This window comes from Ranitomeya variabilis, chromosome 3 (genome assembly GCF_051348905.1).
Source record: "Ranitomeya variabilis isolate aRanVar5 chromosome 3, aRanVar5.hap1, whole genome shotgun sequence".
Lineage (NCBI taxonomy): Eukaryota > Metazoa > Chordata > Amphibia > Anura > Dendrobatidae > Ranitomeya > Ranitomeya variabilis.
Genome location: NC_135234.1, coordinates 679394053 through 679418447, shown reverse-complemented (window position 1 = coordinate 679418447; position 24395 = coordinate 679394053). Strand labels below are relative to the sequence as shown.

Sequence of the window (24395 nt, the reverse complement as noted above, 5' to 3'; positions counted from 1 at the left end):
AAATGACTTTGCCCCAGTCCTCAGCAGTCCACTCCCTGTACCTTTTGCAGAATATCAGTCGGTCCCTGATGTTTTTTCTGGAGAGAAGTGGCTTCTTTGCTGCCCTCCTTGAAACCAGGCCTTGCTCAAAGAGTCTCCGCCTCACAGTGCGTGCAAAAGCACTCACACCAGCCTGCTGCCATTCCTGAGCAAGCTCGGCACTGCTGGGAGTCCGATCCCGCAGCTGAAACAGGTTTAAGATACGGTCCTGGCGCTTGCTGGTCTTTCTTGGGCGCCCTGGAGCCTTTTTGACAACAATGGAAGCTCTCTCCTTGAAGTTCTTGATGATGCGATAGATTGTTGGCTGAGGTGCAATCTTTGTAGCTGCGATACTCTTCCCTGTTAGGCCATTTTTGTGCAGTGCAATGATGGCTGCACGTGTTTCTTTAGAGATAACCATGGTTAACTGAAGAGAAACAATGATACCAAGCACCAGCCTCCTTTTAAAGTGTCCAGTGATGTCATTCTTACTTAATCATGACTGATTGATCGCCAGCCCTGTCCTCATCAACACCCACACCTGTGTTAATGGATCAATCACTAAAACGATGTTAGCTGCTCCTTTTAAGGCAGGACTGCAATGATGTTGAAATGTGTTTTGGGGGTTAAAGTTCATTTTCTGGGCAAATATTAACTTTGCAAGTACAGTAATTGCTGTTAAGCTGATCACTCTGACATTCAGGAGTATATGCAAATTGCCATTAGAAAAAATGAAGCAGTAGACTTTGGAAAAATTAATATTTGTCTCATTCTCAAAATTTTTGTCTATGACTGTACAGCGACCTAACAGCGACGCTCCAACGATCTAGTTTAGGTCGGATCGTTGTCTATATCTCTGGAGCGTCGCTTAGTGTAACGGTACCTTTACAGTAATGTCAGACACTATGCCATACACACACACACAACACTATTATTTTGGGGTGGGATGTGTCTTTTGCTCATCACTGCATCCAGCCTGACTGGTAAAAAAAACTAACGTACACTGGTGTATTATAGCGGTTGGCCTTGCACTGACGCTTCACATGATTATGGATAATAACAGTATGTGATCTGTAATGTCATTGGCACAGGAACGTCAGCTGAACATTACATGCCGACCCCTGACCGTGTTTTTCGGATCCTAGAACAGAGGATGTCTTGAAAGGAAATAAGCCATGGTCCGCACACTATTAATTAAATCACGAGATAGGAGCAAAGTGATCGGCCCTGCGCTCCGAGCCAAGATTCCATCCTGATATGGGGCTGCCCACTCCCTGCAACTTCCCTTCATTTATCACAGGAGGCAATATTATGGAAACAAGCACAAAAGCCCAGTGTTGAATTAAAACTTGGCTATGCATTATAATGAAGTATCTTATTTTTGTAACACAATTAACAGGGTTTTCAAAGAGATAGATAGATACTGTAGATAGATAGACAGACACATACATGTATACACACACACCACAGCTACCAATATAGCCAAAATATACAGTACAGATCAAAAGTTTGGACACCTTCTCATTTAAAGATTTTTCTGTATTTTCATGACTATGAAAATAGTACATTCACACTGAAGGCATCAAAACTATGAATTAACACATGTGGAATGATATACTTAACAAAGTGTGAAACAACTGAAAATATGTCTTATATTCTAGGTTCTTCAAAGTAGCCACCTTTTGCTTTCATGACTGCTTTGCACACTCTTGGCATTCTCTTGATGAGCTTCAAGAGGTAGTCACCGGGTATGGTCTTCCAACAATCTTGAAGGAATTCCCAGAGATGCTTAGCACTTGTTGGCCCTTTTGCCTTCACTCTGCGGTCCAGCTCACCCCAAACCATCTCGATTGGGTTCAGTGTTGTGAATTCCGTTCTTGGGCTCCCTCCGGTGGTTGTAAGTAGCACTTTTGTGAATTCTGCTCTTGGGCTCCCTCCTGTGGTTTTGAGTGGTATAGCTGCTTCTTGGATTTAGCATCAGCAGCCGCTTCCACTGATCGTCTTTCTGGCTCGGCTATTTTAGTCTGGCCTTATCCCTCAATCAATGCCAGTTGTCAATTGTTCCTGCTTGGAGTTACTGCTCTTTTGGATTTCCCTGACACTCTGACCAGTTCTGCAAAGATAAGTCCTTGCTTGTCCTTTTGCAGTCCACTTGTTGTGGACTTTATTGTTCAGCACATTCTATGTTTTGCTCATTTGTCCAGCTTATCAGTATGGATCTATTCAGCTAAGCTGGAAGCTCTGGGCAGCAGATTTTGCCCTCCACACCTTTAGTCAGGTGTGGAGATTTTTGCATATCTCTGCAGTGGACTTTTTCTAGTTTTTATTACTGACCGCACAGTGTTCTTTCCTGTACTATCTATCTAGCTAGAAGTGGCCTCCTTTGCTAAATCTTGTTTCATACTACGTATGTCATTTCCTTCTCCTCTCACAGTCATTATTTGTGGGGGGCTGTCCTATCCTTTGGGGATTTTCTCTGAGGCAAGATAGCTTTCCTGTTTCTACCTTTAGGGGTAGCTAGTTCTCCGGCTGTGACGAGGTGTCCAGGGAGTGACAGGAACATCCCACGGCTACTGCTAGTGTTGTGTTAAGATCAGGAACTGCGGTCTGTATAGTTACCACCTGCTCCGAGCTAGTCGCATGTCGCTCCTAAATCACCAGTCCATAACAGTTCAGGTCTGGTGACTGTGGAGGCCAGGTCATCTGGCGTAGCACCCCATCACTCTCCTTCTTGCTCAAATAGCCCTTACACAGCCTGGAGGTGTGTTTGGGGTCACTGTCCTGTAGAAAAATAAATAATGGTCCAACTAAACGCAAACCGGATGGAATAGCATGCTGCTACAAGATGCTGTGGTAGTCATGGTGGTTCAAATGCCTTCAATATTGAATAAATCCCCAACAGTGTCACCAGCAAAGCACCCCCACACCATCACCATCCTCCTCCTCCATGCTTCACGGTGGGAACCAGGCATGTAGAGTCCATCCGTTCACCTTTTCTGCGTCGCACAAAGACACAGTGGTTGGAACCAAAGATCACAAATTTGGACTCATCAGACCAAACCACAGATTTCCACTGGTCTAATGTCCATTCCTTGTGTTCTTTAGCCCAAACAAGTCTCTTCTGCTTGTCCTTAGCAGTGGTTTCCTAGCAGCTATTTTACCATGAAGGCCTGCTGCCCAAAGTCTCCTCTTAACAGTTGTTGTAGAGATGTGTCTACTGCTAGAACGCTGTGTGACATTGACCTGGTCTCTAATCTGAGCTGCTGTTAACCTGCGATTTCTGAGGCTGGTGACTCGGATAAACTTATCCTCAGAAGCAGAGGTGACTCTTGGTCTTCCTTTCCTGGGGCGGTCCTCATGTGAGCCAGTTTCTTTGTAGCCCTTGATGATTTTTGACACTGCACTTGGGGACACTTTCAAAGTTTGCCCAATTTTTCGGACTGACTGACCTTCATTTCTTAAAGTAATGATGGCCACTTGTTTTTCTTTACTTAGAATTTGTATTATGGCAAGAAAAAAAGCAGCTAACAGTCTATTCAGTAGGACTATCAGCTGTGTATCCACCAGACTTCCGCACAACACAACTGATGGTCCCAACCCCATTTATAAGGCAAGAAATCCCACTTATTAAACCTGACAAGGCACACCTTTGAAGTGAAAACCATTTCCGGTGACTACCTCTTGAAGCTAATCAAGAGAATGCCAAGAGTGTGCAAAGTAGTCAACAAAGCAAAAGGTGGCTACTTTGAAGAACCTAGAATATAAGACATAATTTCAGTTGTTTCACACTTTTTTGTTAAGTATATAATTCTACATGTGTTAATTCATAGTCTTGATGCCTTCAGTGTGAATGTACAATTTTCATAGTCATGAAACTACAGAAAAACCTTTAAATGAGAAGGTGTGTCCAAACTTTTGGTCTGTACTGTATAAATGTTGCATTTATTTATTTTACTTATTTATATAGCGCCATTATTTCCAAAGCACTTTCCAAACATTATTAGTACTGTCCCTGATGGGGCTCATAATCTGTATTCACTCTCAGTATGTCTTTGGAATGTGGGAGGAAACCCATGCAAATTCGGGGAGAACATACAAACTCCTTGCAGATGTTGTCCTTGGTGGGATACAGGTCCTCAACCTTTCTTGCCGTTACATGATATCCTGTATACCCTAAATCACCGCTGCGGCCAATCACTGGTCTCAGTGGTATAAAGCACAGGAAAGCAGAGGCCAGTGTTGCCCAGTGAACTCTGATTAGCTGCAGTGGTCACGTGGGGACTACAGGATGTCATCACTGCATCTAAGGTAACAGCAGGAAAGGTTGGGGATGAATCAGGGGTTGGAATGGCAGAGAGTAAAAGATTCAGGATAGATTACTTATTTTAGCTGTATTGGTGGATGTGGGCTGATTTTTAAGCATTTTGGGAAAAAAAAAAAACACCTTTAATTCCATGGTGTTGTACATATGAAACAGAGTTTTCCCTAAGTAACATGAACGATAAAAACAAGCAGGTACAATAGACATGAGCCTACAGGGGGGCAGATTGGTACAGAAGCAGAGACGGCTTATATTATACCAGGTAACGAGGAGAGTAGAAGCTGCAGTGGTGTAATGGCCGTGGGTTAGTGCGTGGTGCAGGCTTTTAGGTGGCTTTTATGGTTTGGATGATGGTAGAGAATGTGATGTGTTGGGGTAGTTAGATCCACAGATCCACAATATGAGGGAAGCACAAGAGAAAGCTTGGATACAACAGTGTTAGTCCCCTTTCACACATCAGTTTTTTGCTATCAGTCACAATCAGTCGAATTTTGAAAAAAAAAACGGATCCAGCGACTTGCCGCCGGATTCGTTTTTTTTCCTCATAGACTTGTATTAGCGACGGATGGCCTCACATTTCTTCCGTTGTTCGCCGGATTCGACGAAAATTGTTTGTCCGGCGGCCGGAGACAACGAACAAAGTAACGTTTTTTTGTGTACATCAAAAAAAAAAAAAAAAAAAATCAGACAGTGACAGATCAGTCGCCGTCCGTTGTTTGCTAGAATGGAAGCCTATGATGCCGGATCCGTCAAATGACGGAATCCAGTGACAGATTCCGTTTTTTGGGGGTTTTTTTTAACTGAGCATGCTCCGATTTATTTTGGATCCAATTAGCCAGATCCGTCGAAAAAACAAATCCGTTGCATCAGTTTTTCACAGTCTGCGACAGATCCATCGAGCCAGCGGATTGTGACTGACGGCTTCCGTTCTCAGGGATGCTGTGTGCTTAGGACCTGCGATTACGTCACGGTCCTTCGCACACAGCATCCCAGCTGCCGCGTGCACCCCTGAGAGGCAGGAGGACTTTTTTTTTTTTTTTTTTTTTAACAATTATATGGTTCCCAGGGCCTGGAGGAGACAGTCTCCTCTCCGCCCCCCTGGGTACCCTCCGCACATGGTATGCTTACTTCCCGCATGGTGGGCATAGCCCCTTGTGGGAAGTAAGCGGATCAATGCATTCCTATGTGTTCGGAAATTAATGAACATGCTGCGTTTTTTTCCGGAATGCGTTTCCGCTCAGGAAAAAACACAGCATGTGATTGCACTGTTTTAATACGGTGCTTAATGTGAGCGTTTTTTTCGCGGTTTTATTGCGTTTTTATAGCGCAAAATCAGGAACGTGTGCACACAGCCTGAAAGGGGCCTAAGAAGCAGAAAGCAGGATCTTGTGACGACCAGGGAGGACATGTCAGGAGGTACTTTGTAGTTCTAGATCATGAATAAAAAAAAAATAAAAATGCCATGTTAACATTGAATAAAATTAGAACAAGTTAACATGAGCTAAAGAATCTTATCCATGTATCTCATACAAAATGTTGGGGGTTAATTAATGCTGTGTAACTACCGGACATTATATTGAGAAAAAGTCAGACATTGAACTCGCTTCAGGGGACATTGATGATACTAATGGTTGCTATTGCTAAAGAAGGTCTCCTCCTCCCATCAAAATAGTTATCCTCTTGATATATTGCAATCATCATATTATAAAGCACTGTGTACTTACAATTGCTCATTTTGCGTTTCTACCCAGCTAATTCTTCTCTTTCCATTAGGTCTAGGACATCATGTGATTAAAACTAACTGAAATGAATCCTTCTAACCTCTATGTAGAAACAAGAAGTCTCTTTCCTGCATGAGTCATCACTGGAATAATCCCTAAGGCTAGTTTCACACTAGCGTTCGGCAGGGCTGCGGACTTCCTCCGTGAAGCCCCACCCACGGCCGCGCCTCTTCTTTCAGCTCCGCCTACGGCTGCATGCGTCCTGCATCCTCTATCTTTACCATTAGGTACGCTGCATGGAGGAATTCCGCAGCCCTGCCGAACGCTAGTGTGAAACTAGCCTTACAGAGGGGAAAATTGGCGCAGCTGGGTCAGGAGTTGAAGAGGGAGATGATTCATGTAGGGAAAATAGACATCATGCTTCTTCATAGAGCTTAATTTTTTTTTATTTTCAGAGTTGGAGATGTGCTTCTATTGTTATGTCCAGTTATACTTGCCCTCAGGCATCGCCACTTAGGCGCCACTCTGATTCTGCAAGGCTATCTTGTGATTGCAGCTTCTGACTGTCTGGAAGAGAGAAATACGTCACAAGCGCTAACTGTAGGTCTATGAGAGCCAGAACAAAGCTCTCAGACTTGTATTGAGTTGTGACCTCGGCTCACGCCAAACACCGGATCTGTCAGGTCACAATTAGAGATGAGCCAATGTGATCGGGTCAGGACTTATTGGGGAAGCTATAGCGCCTACCGAATAAGCTGCAGCGGGAACCCGGATACCTGGATCGCGCCGACTCATCAGATGCTTAGCTCCGCAGCTGCATGTGTTGCGGATGTGTTACAGTCAGGACACATGCATGGAGAACCCAAGAAAGATCCATATCTGAAGTGTGTGTCCGGGACCAGCAGTGGCAGTGAGATCCCGAGGTGCAGTGTTCAGAATGCTGCACAGCTTCAGGAAGCAAGAACACCCTACTGAGGAGGCAGAAAGGCTAATCTTTGGGGGGTACATCTTACCCTAGTATAGGTATTTAGTGCAGCGCTTGTAAGAGCGGGAGCCATACGGGGCACCAGGGCTGTGGAGTCAGAGTCGGTGTCCGTTTTGGTGGAGTCGGCATAAAATAGACCGATGCCAACTCCTAAAATATTTAATAAATTGGGTTCAGTAGAATAGTGCAGGATGTGCTGTAAATATTTTCATAAGAAGTTGGGAAAGCTATGAAATGTCTGTTCCTGATCCAAGGATCTGGGCTTTTAGATGAGATGAATCTTTATGCACATGCTCAGTAGTGACCAGCGCTGTGGAGATGGAGTTGAGCTGAATCTGTGCTGCACTTTATGCACATGCTCAGTAGTGACCAGCGCTGTGGAGATGGAGTTGAGCTGAATCTGTGCTGCACTTTATGCACATGCTCAGTAGTGACCAGCACTGTGGAGTCGGGGAATATGAGGAGTTGGAGGTTTGGGCACGACAGGGGAGAATAGGTTATCAGTTTATCCCTGTGACCTTATACCCCAAATTCCTGTGTCATTTGACTTCACTAAAAGAATTGGGCGAGATAAAACCTTGTAAGGGTATGTGTCCACGTTCAGGAAACGCTGCGTTTTTGACGCAGCGCTGAGCCGCAGCGTCAAAAACGCAGCGTCCAGATGTTACAGCATAGTGGAGGGGATTTCATGAAATCCCGACTCCACTATGCGTTAAAAAACGCATGCGTTTTTCCCGCAAAAACGCACATGCGGTGCGTTTTTTCAGAACGCAGCATGTTGCTACAATGAGCAAAACATGCAGGAACACCGCAGGTGAGCTGCCAGTGACCTCAGGTGCATGAAGCCTGAAGCAAACCTGAACGTGGACACATACCCTTATTGGCACTGATATCACTGAGCTCTTTATCATTGTGTATATGTGGTTTTTTTTTTGCCCTTTAGTCATCACCTTGTTGACTGACTGGAGCAGAGCTCCTTTTATCCGTTCTCATTCAAAGTAAAGGTACCTTCACACTAAACAACTTTCCAACGAGAACGACAACGATCCGTGACGTTGCAGCGTCCTGGACAGCGATCTCGTTGTGTTTGACACGCAGCAGCGATCTGGATCTCGCTGTTATATTGCTGGTCGGAGCTAGAAGGCCAGAACTTTATTTGGTCGCTAGATCGGCGTGTATCGTCATGTTTGACAGCAAAAGCAACGATGTCAGCAATGTTTTTACATGGAGCGTGAACGTTAAGTGAGTCGCCGTTACGTCACTGGATCGCTCCTGCATCGTTCTGGAGCTGCTGTGTTTGACGTCTCTACAGCGACCTAACAGCGACGCTGCAGCGATCTAGTTTAGGTCGGATCGTTGTCTATATCGCTGGAGCGTCGCTTAGGGTACCGTCTCACATTGGCACTTTGATCGCTTACGATGGCACGATCCGTAACGTTCCAGCGATATCCATACGATATCGCTGTGTCTGACACGCAGCAGCGATCAGGGACCCCGCTGAGAATCGTACGTCGTAGCAGATCGTTTGAAACTTTATTTCGTCGCTGGATCTCCCGCTGTCATCGCTGGATCGGTGTGTGTGACCGATGCAGGGCCACGCTTAGTAACCCGATGTTTACCCTGGTTACCATCGTAAATGTAAAAAAAAACAAACCGTACATACTTACATTCCGTCAGGTCCCTGGCCGTCTGCTTCCCTGCACTGACTGTGAGCTTACACAGGATGCAGGAGGAGTGCAGGGAAGCAGACGCCGGGCACCGGAATGTGAGTATGTGTTTTTTTTATTTTACGTTTATGCTGGTAACCAGGGTAAAGATCGGGTTACTAAGCGCGGCCCTGCGCTTAGTAACCCGATGTTTACCCTGGTTACCCGGAGACCTCGGCATCGTTGGTCGCTGGAGAGCTGTCTGTGTGACAGCTCTCCAGCGACCACACAACGACTTACCAACGATCACGGCCAGGTCGTATCGCTGGTCGTGATCGTTGGTAAATCGTTTTGTGTAACGGTACCCTTAGTGTAACGGTACCTTTAGGCTTTACCTTTTGTAACCACTGATTTTATCTTCTATTGATTCTCCCCCCTGCTGATTTAGTAGAAAAAACTACCATCTGTCTATACCTCAAAAACTGTGTATAGGGCGTGTTCTGGCCATGACACTAAAACCCATGTAAGGGTAAGTGGACGCCGATCTGATACTTTTTTTTTCCTGTATGAAAACCGATGCCATAACCAGAAAACCACAGCGTAAAATACGCACTTTTTTGTAGTTTTAATGAGCTATTGATGGGTTGTTGTTTTTTGTTGTTGTTGTTGTTAACCCATTTTGAGCTCAAACTGGGAAAAAAAAAAATTGACAGGCTGCTTCTTTTAACAAAGGAAAAAAACCTTGTGTGACAGATTTTAAAACCAGCAAAGTACAGAAAATCGATTTACTCCATCTTTAGAGAGACTTACAATAGCATGTTAAAGTTTGCGCACCCCTGGTCAAATTGACTTATTGTTAACAGTTAAGGCTACGTTCACATTTGCGTTGTTGGGCGCAGCGTCGGCGACGCAACCAACAACGCATGTACACAACGCAGCATTTAGCGACACATGCGTTGTCATAAGATAGTAAAGATCAGGAGTTTCGACGCAGGGAAAATGCTACAAGTAGCGTCCTCTGCGCCCTGTCTTGTGCGTCAATATGACGCATGCGTCGTAAAACGCATTACAACGCATACCGGCGCATGTCCATGCTCCCCCCATGTTAAAGATAGGGGCGCATGACGCATGCGTCGGTATCCGTCGACGACACTGCGCCCAACAACGCAAATGTGAACGTAGCCTAAGCAAGTTGAAGATTACATAATCTGTAAAAGGTATAAAGTTAAAGGTTTCAGACCTTGATTAGCCTGTTAGGGTTATGTATTGTTCACCATCATCATTAGGAAAGACTTTATAAAGACCCAGCCGCCTCTAACCTTGTGCCAAAAAAAACAGCAGAAATGGGTTCTTCTAGGCAGCTGCCTAGCACCCTGAAAATAAAAATGATAGAGGCCCACAAAGCAAGAGAAGGTTGTAAGAAGATACCAAAGCGTTTCAAGTTGCCCTTTCCTCAGTTCCAAATGTAATTAAGAAACGGAAGTTAACAGGAACAGTGGAGGTCAAGATAAGGTCTGGAAGACCAAGCTAAATTTCAGAGAGCTGTTTGTAGGATTGCTAGACAAGCAAATTAGAAACCCCGCTTGACCACAAAAGTCCTTCAGAAAGATTTAGTCTCTGGAGTTGTGGTACATTGTAATACTGTTCAGAGACACCTGCACAAAATGTAAGAGTCATCAGAATAAAACCTCTTCTGCATCTTCACCATAAAATTCAGAGTCAGAAATATGCAAAAGAACATCTAAACAAGCCTGATACAAGTATTATAGAATTCTCTGGCAACTACGATCAAAACCTATGCATGAAAAAAAAAAAAAAACACACGGAATTTCAGGAAAAGAACATTTCGCCAACCATTTAAGCATGGCTTGGGGGTTGTGTTGCAGCCAATGGCACGAGGAATATTTCACAGGTAAAGGAAAGAATGGATTCAATTACATTTTTAACAAATTCTAGATGCAAACATAACACTGTAAAAAAGCTGAGGATGAAAAGAGGATGGCTTCTACAAATGAATAATGATCATAAACACACGTCAAAATCCACAATAGACTATGTCAAAAGGCACAAGCTGAAGATTTCACAATGGCCCTTACAGTCCCCTGACCTGAACATCAATGAAAATCTGTGGCTAGACCTCAACATACAGTGCATGCAGGACGACCCAGGAATCCCGCAAAACTGGAAGAATTTTCCAAGAGTGAACAGATGAAAATCCATCATACAATAATTGAAAGTGTCTTGGCTGGCAAAAAAAAAAAAAAAAGGTTTTACAAGCTGTGATACTTGCAAAAGGGGGTGCTACTAGGTACTAACCATGCAGGGTGCCCAAACTTTTGCATTGGCCCATTTTCCTTCTTGTTACTTTTAAAATGTAAAAAAAAATAATGACATTTTTTATTTCCCTAAAATACAAGGTAAATGTGTCATCTTTTAGGCCTTTCAGAGATCATTTCATCTTCAACTTCCTTAACTGCTCCCAAGAACAGTAATTTTGACCAGGGGTGCCCAAACTTTTTCATACCACTGTATTTAGAGTGGAAATGCAGTTGTCTTTTTTGGGGATGGAATAAAGAACTTTTTGTACCAACTTCTGTGTTGTGAGAGAATATTTCTGGTTAGACTATGATAGCAACACTTTCTATTTGTGAAAAACTGAACAGAACAATGTCAGGACTTCTTGTAGTCACTGAAAATAAACACAAATGCTTCCAAACACATACAAAAAGTCGATGAAAAAATACATTTATATATATTGGTAATCTGTCAGTACAATTTTAGTAAAAAAATAAATATATATATATATATATATATATATATATATATATATATATATATATATTTTTTTTTTACTAAAATTGTACTGACAGCTTACCAATGCAAAAATCTCATTACAATTCCATGTGAGAAACTACCAGACTGGCCTCTGTGCCGCACATGGTGAATCCGGTGTGCTCCTCAGCTACAATACCTGAGCCATTATTGTGTGTGGCTCCGTGCTCAGATTAATAGCCAATAATGGCCCCTTTAGATCGACAACAATGTAACAGCCTGGATCAGCTCATCAAGGGTCTTTTTCCAGCCTGGACATTTTACATGCACAGAACGATTGTTAATATGATCGTTCTGTGGACACAGAATATCATTTTCGGCAGCACTTCTCCCGTTTACACAGGGCGATGATAATGATGATTTTTATGTTGACAGAAATATTAGCATCTGTCGAACGAGCGTTTTTTTCTCATTTAGCGGGCGACTGGCGACCATTTCAGACGAGCCAATAGTCAGGATCGAACGTTACTTTGAATGTTCATTCGCCTGCATCGGCCTTCAGCCTCACGTCCCCTTGGAGTTGGTCAGAATAAGTAGAACCAGGGCTGTGGAGTCAGAGCCCATTTTGGTGGAGTTGGAGTCAGAGTTTTGCCTTATCGACTCCATAGCCCTGAGTAGAACTAGTCTGACCCAAGCCTTAGCAAGCATAGACACCTTCACTAGCTGTCAGCTGATGGCTATGCTCCAGTTTCCTTCCTAGATGCATGTTTAGCTCAGAGTGCATGTGTTTTAATGGGATGAGGAAATAGGCCACTGCCAGGCACCATGACAGGGTCTTGTCTCCGGTGTGAACAAAGAATCAGGCATGTTAAAAGCAGACATGCCTGATCTTTCAGGAAAAGGGTGGGTGTGGGAGACGTCAGACGTGGCTGCAGACTGACTCACCGGTGACACGAGGTAGATTAGTCACAGAACACACAACATATACATCAGCAAATAGAAACGTCTCCGAGGTTAAAGAGAAGAAGTCATTCAGGAAGAAACTCTGCCAGTAAGGCCACCGACCACCATTAAGCTCCCTCTACCTTTACCTAAAACAGCTGATAACTGGGAACAATAGATTGCATTCATTTGAGCAGTTTCAGGGTAAACTTCTTATAAATAGTGGGAAATCTGAAATCAGCATTTGCCCAATAGAAGTCTATGGAAAAACCGCCATCACCAATATAATTTTCATCACTTTCCTTATTAAAGGGAATCTGTCAGTAGGATCAACCCTCCTGAGCCGTCTATATGGACATGTGGGACATAGGAAGCTGAATAAAAGGTTACCTCGATATCTGCGATCAGATGTTTTATTCCAGAGAAATCCATGTTTTTCTTATATGTAAATGAGCTGTTCAGGACACTGGGCCGGTCACTGATCTGCAGGAGATCTTAACGGCTCATTTACATATTAAGAATAATGTGGATTTCTCTGTAATACATCATCGAATCGCAGATGTCAAGGTATCATTTTATTCAGCTTCCTATGACCTACACTCACCGGCCACTTTATTAGGTACACCTGTCCAACTTCTTGTTAACACTTAATTTCTAATCAGCCAATCACATGGCGGCAACTCAGTGCATTTAGGCATGTAGACATGGTCAAGACAATCTCCTGCAGTTCAAACCGAGCATCAGTATGGGGAAGAAAGGTGATTTGAGTGCCTTTGAACGTGGCATGGTTGTTGGTGCCAGAAGGGCTGGTCTGAGTATTTCAGAAACTGCTGATCTACTGGGATTTTCACGCACAACCATCTCTAGGGTTTACAGAGAATGGCCCGAAAAAGAAAAAAAATCCAGTGAGCGGCAGTTCTGTGGGCGGAAATGCCTTGTTGATGCCAGAGGAGAATGGGCAGACTGGTTCGAGCTGATAGAAAGGCAACAGTGACTCAAATCGCCACCCGTTACAACCAAGGTAGGCCTAAGAGCATCTCTGAACGCACAGTGCGTCGAACTTTGAGACAGATGGGCTACAGCAGCAGAAGACCACACCGGGTACCACTCCTTTCAGCTAAGAACAGGAAACTGAGGCTACAATTTGTACAAGCTCATCGAAATTGGACAGTAGAAGATTGGAAAAACGTTGCTTGGTCTGATGAGTCTCGATTTCTGCTGCGACATTCGGATGGTAGGGTCAGAATTTGGCGTAAACAACATGAAAGCATGGATCCATCCTGCCTTGTATGGAGCATCTTTGGGATGTGCAGCCGACAAATCTGCGGCAACTGTGTGATGCCATCATGTCAATATGGACCAAAATCTCTGAGGAATGCTTCCAGCACCTTGTTGAATCTATGCCACGAAGAATTGAGGCAGTTCTGAAGGCAAAAGGGGGTCCAACCCGTTACTAGCATGGTGTACCTAATAAAGTGGCCGGTGAGTGTATATGCCCATATAGATGGCTTAGAAGTGCTGATCTACTGACAGGTGCCCTTTAAATCTCATACATGGAGTAATATACATTAATATTTACATCAAATTGCAAAAAAAAAAAAAAATGAAGCTCATCCTAAAACTCCAAGTTCTGTTCCCCACCTTAGGGTATCCCCATCTACCATAATGTGCTTGGCCCTCTCCTGGTATCGCACAGCTCGCACCTCACGGATCTCGCGGATGCGACGTCTCCAGTTGAGAAATCGGTAGTGAAGGTTCAGGTCATCCATGTCTTAGCCTGGAAAATGGTATAAAGGAGGGTATTTACTGCAGTGTGACTGCTTGAGAGCCACAGATTATACAACTGTGATCTTAAAGGGGATGTTTACCCTACTAGGACAACCAAAAAGGGGGGACTAATAGAAAACAATGGACAGGCTTTTTAGTTGTTTTTTTTAGATCTGCATTTCTGACTGGCACTACATGGCTAAACCATCCCGTATAGAGTTGCCTTGTGCCTATCACATCATTCCTATTGGAAATGTACGGCTAAAATATACAAGTGGGTGTCACTACACAATCTGACACCGACACCACTGATTGGACAGTGTGGACACACCCACTTGTCAATATATCAATAAAGGGTTATTTAATTATAGTGTTGACTACTTGTTACCGACAACCAACGCAGTCACCTAGCGGAGGCCGAACATGTGCCGCGCTCATAAGCCATTTCCAGTAGTGCTTGTCCTTTGGATCAGGCCAGATCTCTGCAGCGTTAGTGACCGCTGCAGGCCATCGGCAGTCCCATCGCAGGCCATCGGCAGTCCCATCGCAGGCCATCGGCAGTCCCACCGCGCTCCTCTGATGCTGCAGAGACATTGCTGCCCCACACAGCAGCTTCAGCAGCGCATAGTCTGAACTGTCAATCAGGATCGCACCGACTCCATGATGCCGGGGAGAGGTGCGCGCCTGCCGGGAACATCCACCGAACGTTATCCCTTATCCATAAACCGGGGATAACTCCCCGATCACAGAGATCCTGAAAATGGGGCTCTGTACCTTACAGGAGTACTCCCATCTCCAAAATCCAGTGCAGTAATTGTAATAAATACCTCCAATTAGAAATATAGTATAGTTCTTCTGATTTGCTATGTCGCTTACCCCATATGCAGGCATTGCTATAGCTTAGGGATCCATGCTAGCTCCCACTCATATAGTGACAGTTTTTAGTGGCCTTAGATACTTACACTATGGTAATGCCCTTCACACGGGGTGAGCGACATAGCAAACCAGAAGAACTATCCTAGATTTCTAATATTATTATTACACCTACTGCATATTGGGATAGGATCTTGGAGATGAGAATACCTGTGAGGAAAAGCAGAGAAACGGTACAAGGCAAAGTTCTACCAGATGCCCCAGATGTTCTAAGCGGATACAAACGGGAAGAGGCAACAGGTTCTCAATAAATAGAAAACGGCGCCCATGGAGAATATTAATAACACGACCAATCATGAGGCTCCTCGCCGGGCGGGATCCACTGACAGCACAGGCTTCCATTCACTGACACCGCTGCAGTCAGTCACATAGGGATCACCCAGACAGCGGGAAGCAGCTGATTGCTGGAGCTGCTATTAAAGGGACAGGCACACACATATATATATATATATATATGTGTGTGTATGTCACACACGCATTCTCCATCCATCCGGTGTATGACATGCAGTCCTCCATATTAACGCCCGGCCATAGACACATACGGGCTCTGGGCAGCAGCGTCCCCAGGTACCGCAGCCATCACCTGCCGCCCGCTCACACATCAGCCTGCGCTGCGTGTCATCCACAGAGCCGGTCACATGCTGAACCTTCCCGGCAGCTCATCTGCGCCACACCGTCCGCAGCACTGACGTACCAGCTCCATCTCCTCCATGACGCTCCCTCCGTCAGCAGCTCAACACCCACGTCCCCTCCAGCATATGCCCACAGCGCAGCGCTCTTACCTTCCGCCATGGATACCATCAGTCACTAGTTCTCCCCACTCTCGCCAAGGCGAGCCAATCAATCACCGTTCGCCTCACAATCAGCCAATCGGCACCAACTATTAAAACAGACATACGGTTCAGCCAATCAAAAGCACGGTATTGTCCAGAAAGGCGGGAATAAAGAGATAGGATAACTTTTCACTGACGTGTTCTAGAGTGCTAACGCGCTTGACATTTATTGTCTTCGCTGCTGGCGCCATTTTGCCTGCGTTGTTCTCTTCCTGTAGGGTTACTATTGAGCTACGGGAAAATGGAGCTGAAGGTAACTGGAGCTGCCACGCCACGGAGACATTTACTACCGAGTCAGAGAAAATATTCTCCACTTGTAGTGAGAGGTTGTACTTTTAGCTTGGTGATGTGGGACATACAGCGTACATGGTGTTACGTGTGAGGGTTGGTGTGTAGCACTAGCCGGTGACTCAGTGGTGTCACTCCTCCTCTGCTGTACTGTACCCATAGGCGCCCTCTGCAGAAATGTGGCCCGACCTGTGTAACCGTGTGTCAGTGTGTGAGCTCAGGTCTCCGCCGCCTGACAGCGCCGGGTCCGGGGATTGGCACTTACAGGACCAGGAAAGGACTCGGGAGTCTATTGTCCCGCATTATAGATGGTTTCCCCCAGTATGGTCAGTTATGCTGTGGATTTTCTCCTTTGGCAAAACAGGATGAAAGCTGTGAGAAATCCTCACCCACGCTGCTTAAGGCTATGTGCACACGTTGCGGATTCACCGCGGATTTAGTGCAGTTTGTGTGCGGTTTTACACCTGCGGATTCCTATTAAAGGGAACCTGTCACCCCCAAAATGGAAGATGAGCTAAGCCCACCGACATCAGGGGCTCATCTACAGCATTCTGGAATGCTGTAGATAAGCCCCGATGTATCCTGAAAGATGAGAAAAAGAGGTTAGATTATACCCAGGGGCGATCCGATCCAATGGGTGTCCGGTCCGGGGCCTCCCATCTTCTTACGATGACGTCCTCTTCTGGTCTTCACACTCCGGCGCACTTTGCCCTGTTGAGGGCAGAGCAAAGTACTGCAGTGCGCAGGTGTCGGGCCTCTCTGACCTTTCCCGGCGCCTGCGCACTGCAGTACCTTGCTCTGCCCTCAACAGGGCAAAGTGCGCCGGAGCGTGAAGACCAGAAGAGGACGTCATCGTAAGAAGATGGGAGGCCCCGGACCGGACACCCATTGGATCGGACCGCCCCTGGGTGAGTATAATATAACCTCTTTTTCTCATCTTTCAGGATACATCGGGGCTTATCTACAGCATTCCAGAATGCTGTAGATGAGCCCCTGATGTCGGTGGGCTTAGCTCCCCTTCCATTTTGGGGGTGGCAGGTTCCCTTTAAGGAATGGGTGTAAAAGGCTGCGGAATCTGCACAAAGAATTAACATGCTGCGGAAAATAAACAACGCAGCGTTTCCGCAGCATGGGCACAGTGGATTTGGTTTTCCATACGTTTACATGGTACTGTACAACGCATGGAAAACTGCTGCGGATCCGCAGAGCCAAATCCGCAATGTGTGCACATACCCTTAGACACGGATTGCTGCGGATCTGTGACACAATCCACAATGGATAATTTGTCATTATTAAGCCTTCAATCCAGAATTTGCTATGGAGCTTTATGATCATCACACATCAATATAGATATAGATAGAAGAAAAATCTGCTGTCACTCGTTAACTGTTGTGATGCCCCAATATTTCCCACTCTGTCACAATTCTGCAGTATTTTCTACACTGTCATGATTCCCTATTATTTCCCACACTGTTGTGTTCCCCAGAATTTCCCACTGTCATCATTCCTCGGTATTTCCCATGGACTCCTGCTCTTCTCACAATTCTCTTCTTTGAGAGGAGCTGGATGAGACTAGTCAGCACGTGCCTGCATTCATGGGAACAGCACCCCACAGGGAATCCAGGGGAGTCCTGACAGTGAGTGCAGCACTTAGGCCGAGGTCACACTTGCGAGTGCAATGCGGGAAACTTGCGCATCGATACTCGGGCCCGGAGTGTGCGGCTCCATGTATTTCTATGCAGCAGAACGCTCCGGTCCCGAGTGCTGGGTATCGATGCGAGTTTCTCACATTGCACACACAAGTGTGACCCCGGCGTTACTGTCACAATTTGGCAGTCACATAGAGTGACTGTAGACTTTTCATTTGTGACCTGAAAACACCATTAAAAAAAACTGTCTTTTCTGACGATCACAAAGCTCTATAGCAAATTCTGGTGCACAGGAAAAGCATGGAAACGGCGATGCACGTTCAGACACGACTACATGGACTGTGGGAGCAGATATATACAGAGGAAGCCTTACGTTTACACACACCTTATCCACCTTCATTAGAATCCCGTTTTTCGTAGCTGCGGGCATTTAATCCTCGTACATACATTATTCACTCTCTCTAGAGGATCATTACTATAGTTCCAGCATGTGACGTGTCAGAATAATACCAGAGACAATGATTTATTTCTGCTTTTATGTCTTTCATCACATTCCCGGTGGTTCCTTGGTTAGTATTTTGGTAGGATGACCACTTAATTGACCAACTTGGGCCACACATTTCAGGTAGCCATCCACAAACCTCTCCCATGAGGTTGCTGTCATTTTGGCCCATTCCTCCTGACATGACTCGCCTTGCAGTCATTACGGAGGCCTCCTGACATCAGCGCTGCCCATACAGTTTCTACAGTATTGAGATCAGGACTTTGTGGTAGATCCTCCATTACCTGCACTTTGTTATCCACGTCTTTGGAAATGCTTGGGGTCATGTCTGTGACACTGGTGGGTGTGGACCCCCTGCGCCACTAGCCAGGCTTACCCTGGAGGGACGTGACTAAGTGGCTGCCTGATCTTCACCAGCACCTCTGAAGGTGAGGATAGGCCGCAGGATGGCCACCAGGTGCCACTCTGGGGCAGTGTATGGACCTGCAGCAGCTGACCCATGGGAGGTACAGAGGATAAAACATAGGATAGCCCTCGGCCTTGTTATACGGCAGTGTGAGTGAGTCCTTTAGGCTACGTTCACATTTGCGGTGTGCACCGCAGCGTCGGGCGCCGCAGCGTCGCCGCATGCGTCATGCGCCCCTATATTTAACATGGGGGCGCATGGACATGCGTCGCACTTGCGTTTTGCGCCGCATGCGTCACTGCGGCGCCCGCGTCCGGGCGCAGAGGACGCAGCAAGTTGCATTTTTGCTGCGTCCAAAATCAATGAAAAAAAGGACGCATGCGGCGCAAAACGCAGCGTTGTGCATGCGTTTTGCTGCGTTTTTGTTTGCGTTGTGGCGCCGACGCTGCGGCGCACAACGCAAATGTGAACGTAGCCTTTCTGTTTGTCTTGGATAGATTGCTGTAGGAGATATAACGCATCTTCTACCAGAACGGACCAATACTGTGACCAACTGGATGACAAGAATTTTTTTTTATTCAATTTGGGGAATGTTTCCCACTAAGAACACTTACAATAATATTTTTTTTATATAGCGCTAACATATTCCGCAGCGCTTTGCACACATTATCATCGCTGTCCCCGATGGGGCTCACAATCTGAATTCCCTATCAGTATGTCTTTGGAATGTGAGAGGAAACCGGAGAACCCGGAGGAAACCCAGGCAAACATGGGGAGAACATACAAACTCCTTGCAGATATTGTGCTTGGTGGGATTTGAACCCAGTACCCCAGCGCTGCAAGGCTGCAGTGCTAACCACTGAGCCACCGTCACTTATCACTGACACACAGCTTGGCTGCTTTCAGACAAGAATTTGTTGTGCTTGTAATATAGACGAAACCCCTCCTGTGATTCAGAAGAATGTGATGCATTGCCCCCTCTAATGAACCTCAGGGGGTTTGAGTGTCATGTCTGGAGCGCCCGCATTATGGCCACCGAAAGCTGCCTTTGTGTGTCACTGAGTCTCACGTTGCTGCACACGGCCCGGCCATGTTGAATAGTTTAAATTGGTAAGTAGTTGTGTATGTGAGTAATGAAGATCGAACGTGCTCCGATAAGGTGTTATCTAAGCATGCTCGGGTGTTACCCGAGTGACTTTAGCATGCTCGAAAAATGTGTTAGACTTCCTACGGCTGCATGTCTCATGGCTGTTCAAGAGCCGCAGCACATGCACGGATTGACTTAGGGTATGTGAACACGTAGAATGGTCCACTGCGGATTTTTCCACAGCAGATTTGATAAATCCGCAGGGCAAAAACACCGTGTTTTTCCTGCAGATTTATAGCGGATGTACCGCGGTTTTTGTGCGGATTCCAGTGCGGTTTTACACCTGCGGTTTTCTATTGGAGCAGGTGTAAAACCGCTGCGGATTCCGCACAAAGAAGTGACATGCTGTGGAATGTAAACCGCTGCATTACCGCGTGTTTTTTTCCCTAGCATGGGCACAGCGTTTTCAGTTTCCCATAGGTTTACATTGTACTGTAAACTCATGGGAAACTGCTGCGGATCTGCAGCAAGATCCGCATTGTGTGCACATAGCCTAACGAGCACGCATTGCCTGCATGTGTTGTGGCTGGCGAATAGCCGCATGACATCCAGCCGAACATATTATTTGAGCACGCCGGAGACACTCTGTCAGCACTCCAGCATGCTCAGGTAACGCCTTTCTGAGCATGGTCGCTCATCACTATATGTCAGCTGACGCTCCTTACAAAGTCTAACAAAATGTGTTTTGCCTAGGGCCATGAAAGCAACAATCAGACCCAGCTGCAATCAGTCCCACGTAAATATGTTTTGTATGATGAAATGACCCCCCTAATGATCATTAACATGCTGGAAAGATTTATGATCGATAGTTGGTCAGCTAAGGCTCAAAATTCCATCCAATTACATTTTACGCCTGGTTGTTGGACATGTAAAGCATTGCGCCCCCTGGTGTTTATATGTGATATTTCGGTTTTTCTTTTTTAATAAATTTACAAAAATGTCTACATTTCTGTTGTTTTTTTTCAGTCAAGATGGGGTACAGAGTGTACATTAATGTGAAAAAAATAAACTTGTTTGAATTTACCAAATGACTTCAATGAAACAGAGTGAAAAATTGAAAGGGGTCTGAATTTTTTCCGTACCCACTGTATGTGTATGCATTATACTGTGTGTGAATGTATGTGTATATGTGTATGCATTATACTGTGTGTGGGGGGGGGGGGCTGTATTATACTATGTATTATACTATGTGTGTGGGGGGCTGTATTATACTATGTAGTATACTATGTGTGTGGGGGGCTGTATTATACTGTGTGCGGACTGCATTATACTCTGAGGTGGGCTGAATTATACTGTGTGTGTGGGGCGACTGCATTATACTCTGAGGTGGACTGAATGATACCGTGTGTGTGGGAAAGCTTGTTTCCCTTTCTTGGGGATGTTATTTGACCATTGCTGTAGTGAACATATTCCTTTCAGAAGAGGAGAGGTCCAGACCCTGATGCATCTTTCCCTATCACCCTGTCTGCTTTTGCATGATAGTACTGGGCAAGATGGTAGTCTCCCCGGACGCCATCCGTTTTGCTTACTTTAACATCACACCACTTCAGCTTATTTCCTTTTTTCTATTGGATAAGTCTCCTCTCTCTGAATTGCCTTGTTCTCCTACCTCAATCTGTCAGACAGCCCCTCCTGTTATAGATCTCTATGCCACTGATCCTCCCCATTCACTGGCAAGTAGTGACCACAGATTCCAGTTTCCTGGGTTGAGGAAAGGTGTTTCTATACCTCACAGTTCAGAGACATTAGAATTGTCATGAAGCTTGCCTACCTGCTTGACTGCCCATTTTCATCCTGAAGCTAAGACCTATGCAGTTGAGTCTTCGCCACTGATGGGACAAGTTTACTGGTCTCCCAATTTACATCCAGACCAACAATCCCACTGTAGAATACTAAGTCAGGTGGCCATGTTGGAGACCTCTCAAATCCTGTATTGTGTTGAGCACAGAGTTCCAACAATTCCAGCGAGCTAGGGTGCCCTTAGTGTTAGGGACAGGGAAGGAGCCCCTGGTCCCGGGACACCCGACAACAGAATCGTGACATTGTGTCTCTATTAGTATTCTCATAAATACCATCTGTTTCTGACAGTGGATATATTTTGTGGATTATACTTACAGGAGCTTCTCATATTACTCTCATGGAGAATATATATATTGTAGTGCAGCGGTATCCACGCTGTGCAGTGATGAGGCAGTGACCCAGGAAAAGTGAAAAGTAAAGTCGCTTTTAATAAACAGCATACTCACAAAACAGGAAAGTAAATCGGATCCTCCGGATTGCATCTGGGAAAAATAAAGACAGTCCGTGACCAGTTGCCGTGGGCGACTGGTACGCCGTGCATGCTGAGGGTGCCAGGACTTTTGACTCTGCTTGACCCTGTGTTGCCTCACACAGGTTGAGCCCTGCAAAGCCGTCTGCTCTGTGTGCTTGCAAGACCAAAACTAACACACCCAACCCTCTGCTGCATAGGTTTTTAAAACAAACCTGTAGGCCACATGGAGAACCTGGGGCCGGGGAAGGAAATGGCTCGCCCCACTACCATTCTGTTGTCCATTTAAAAAATAAAAGCCTATGGCAGGTTTTCCTAACTCTGCCCTGGCCAAATATCTGGCCCAAGACTTAAGGCCTCGTCACACTTAGCGACGCTGCAGCGATACAGACGATGCCGATCGCTGCAGTGTCGCTGTTTAGTCGCTGTGTGGTCGCTGGGGAGCTGTCACACAGACAGCTCTCCAGCGACCAACGATGCCGAAGTCCCCGGGTAACCAGGGTAAACATCGGGTTACTAAGCGCAGGGCCGCGGCAAGTAACCCGATGTTTACCCTGGTTACCAGTGTAAAATGTAAAAAAACAAACAGTACATACTCACCGTCGCGTCCCCCGGCATCCGCTTCCTGCACTGACTGAGCGCCGGCCCTAACAGCAGAGCGGTGACGTCACCGCTGTGCTGTGCTTTCACTTTACGACCGGCAGTCAGTCAGTGCAGGAAGCAGACGGCAAGGGACCTGACGGACACCGGAATGTGAGTATCTACTGTTTGGGTTTTTTTACATTTACGATGGTAACCAGGGTAAACATCGGGTTACTAAGCGCGGCCCTTCGCTTAGTAACCCGATGTTTACCCTGGTTACCAGTGAAGACATCGCTGAATCCGTGTCACACACACCGATTCAGCGATGTCAGCAGGACCTCAACGATCAAAAAAAGGTCCAGGCCATTCCGACACGACCAGTGATCTCACAGCAGGGGCCTGGTCGCTGCTACGTGTCAAACATAGCGAGATCGCTACTGAGGTCGCTGTTGCGTCACAAAACTTGTGACTCAGCAGCGATCTAGCTAGCGACCTCGCTTAGTGTGACGGGGGCTTTACACTTAGGCTATGTGCACACGATGCGGATTTGCTGCGGATCCGCAGCAGATTTTTCCGCTCAGAAATGCTGCAGATCCGCACTGTGATGTACAGTATAATGTTATTCTATGGAAAAAAAAAAAAAGCTGTGCAGAAAAATCAGTGCGGAATTGCTGCGGATTTCAAATAAGTGCATGTCACTTCTTTTGTGCAGATCTGCAGCGTTTCTGCACCCCTCCATGTTAAAAATCCACAGTGGCAAAAGCCGCAGAAAATCCGCAGCAATTCCGCATAAAAACCGCACAAAATCGGCATAAAAACCGAAGCAATTCCGCAGCTGTGGATTCTGCCAGGAGCTGCGGATTTTGTGCAGAAAATTCTGCACCTCTTTTCTTACGTGTGCACATAGCCTGTTATTCTGCCTTGCAATAACAAAAAATAAAAATAAAAAGTCGGAAAAAGAAAAAGTCAGATTTTTCATTTAAATTTCTCTCTCCTCTGATGTGATCACCCCCCGGTACCTCTGGTGTGCAGGCATCCTCCCATGAAGTCCCCCGGGCCGCCGGCGTCTTCTTCCATGAGAAAATGGAGGGCGCATGCGCAGTGCTCCCGGCAAGATCTGCCGGCCGGCACCCGGCAACAATAAGACATTTTTCCTATTGGTTCATTTTGATCACTGTGATAGACCCTATCACAGTGATCAAAATAGAAAATAAAACTCCCCTTTATCACCCCCTTAGTTAGGGAAAAATAATAAAATATATATATTTCCATTTTTCCATTAGGGTTAGAGTTGGGCTAAAGTGAGTTGGGCTATGGTTAGGGTTGGGATTACGGTTAGGGTTGGGATTAGGGGTAGGGGTGTGTTAGGGATAGGTTTGTGGTTAGGGTTATGGTTAGGGTTGGGATTAGGGTTAGGGGTGTGGTGGGGTTAGGGTTGTGGTTAGGGTTATGGATAGGGTTGGGATTAGGGTTAGGCGTGTGTTGGGGTTAGGGTTGTGGTTAGGGTTATGGATAGGGTTGGGATTAGGGTTAGGGGTGTGTTGGGGTTAGGGTTGTGGTTAGGGTTATGGATAGGGTTGGGATTAAGGTTAGGAGTGTGTTGGGGTTAGATTT

At 45.8% G+C, this 24395-nt stretch overlaps 1 protein-coding gene across 5 annotated transcripts in view; it reads right to left on the bottom strand.

The window, feature by feature from the left end:
* SPRYD3 (SPRY domain containing 3) overlaps window positions 1-24395 on the bottom strand; it is a 58753-nt gene that overhangs the window by 30966 nt on the left and 3392 nt on the right. Inside the window, exons 1-2 of one of the 5 annotated variants that reach the window (XM_077298015.1) lie at window positions 15888-15968; window positions 14047-14182 (exon numbers count right to left, since the gene is read on the bottom strand). In XM_077298015.1, coding sequence (XP_077154130.1) covers window positions 14047-14174 — 128 coding nt within the window. In that variant the 5' untranslated portion in view covers window positions 14175-14182; window positions 15888-15968. The other 4 variants (XM_077298012.1, XM_077298013.1, XM_077298017.1 and 1 more) reach the window with 4 other exon arrangements.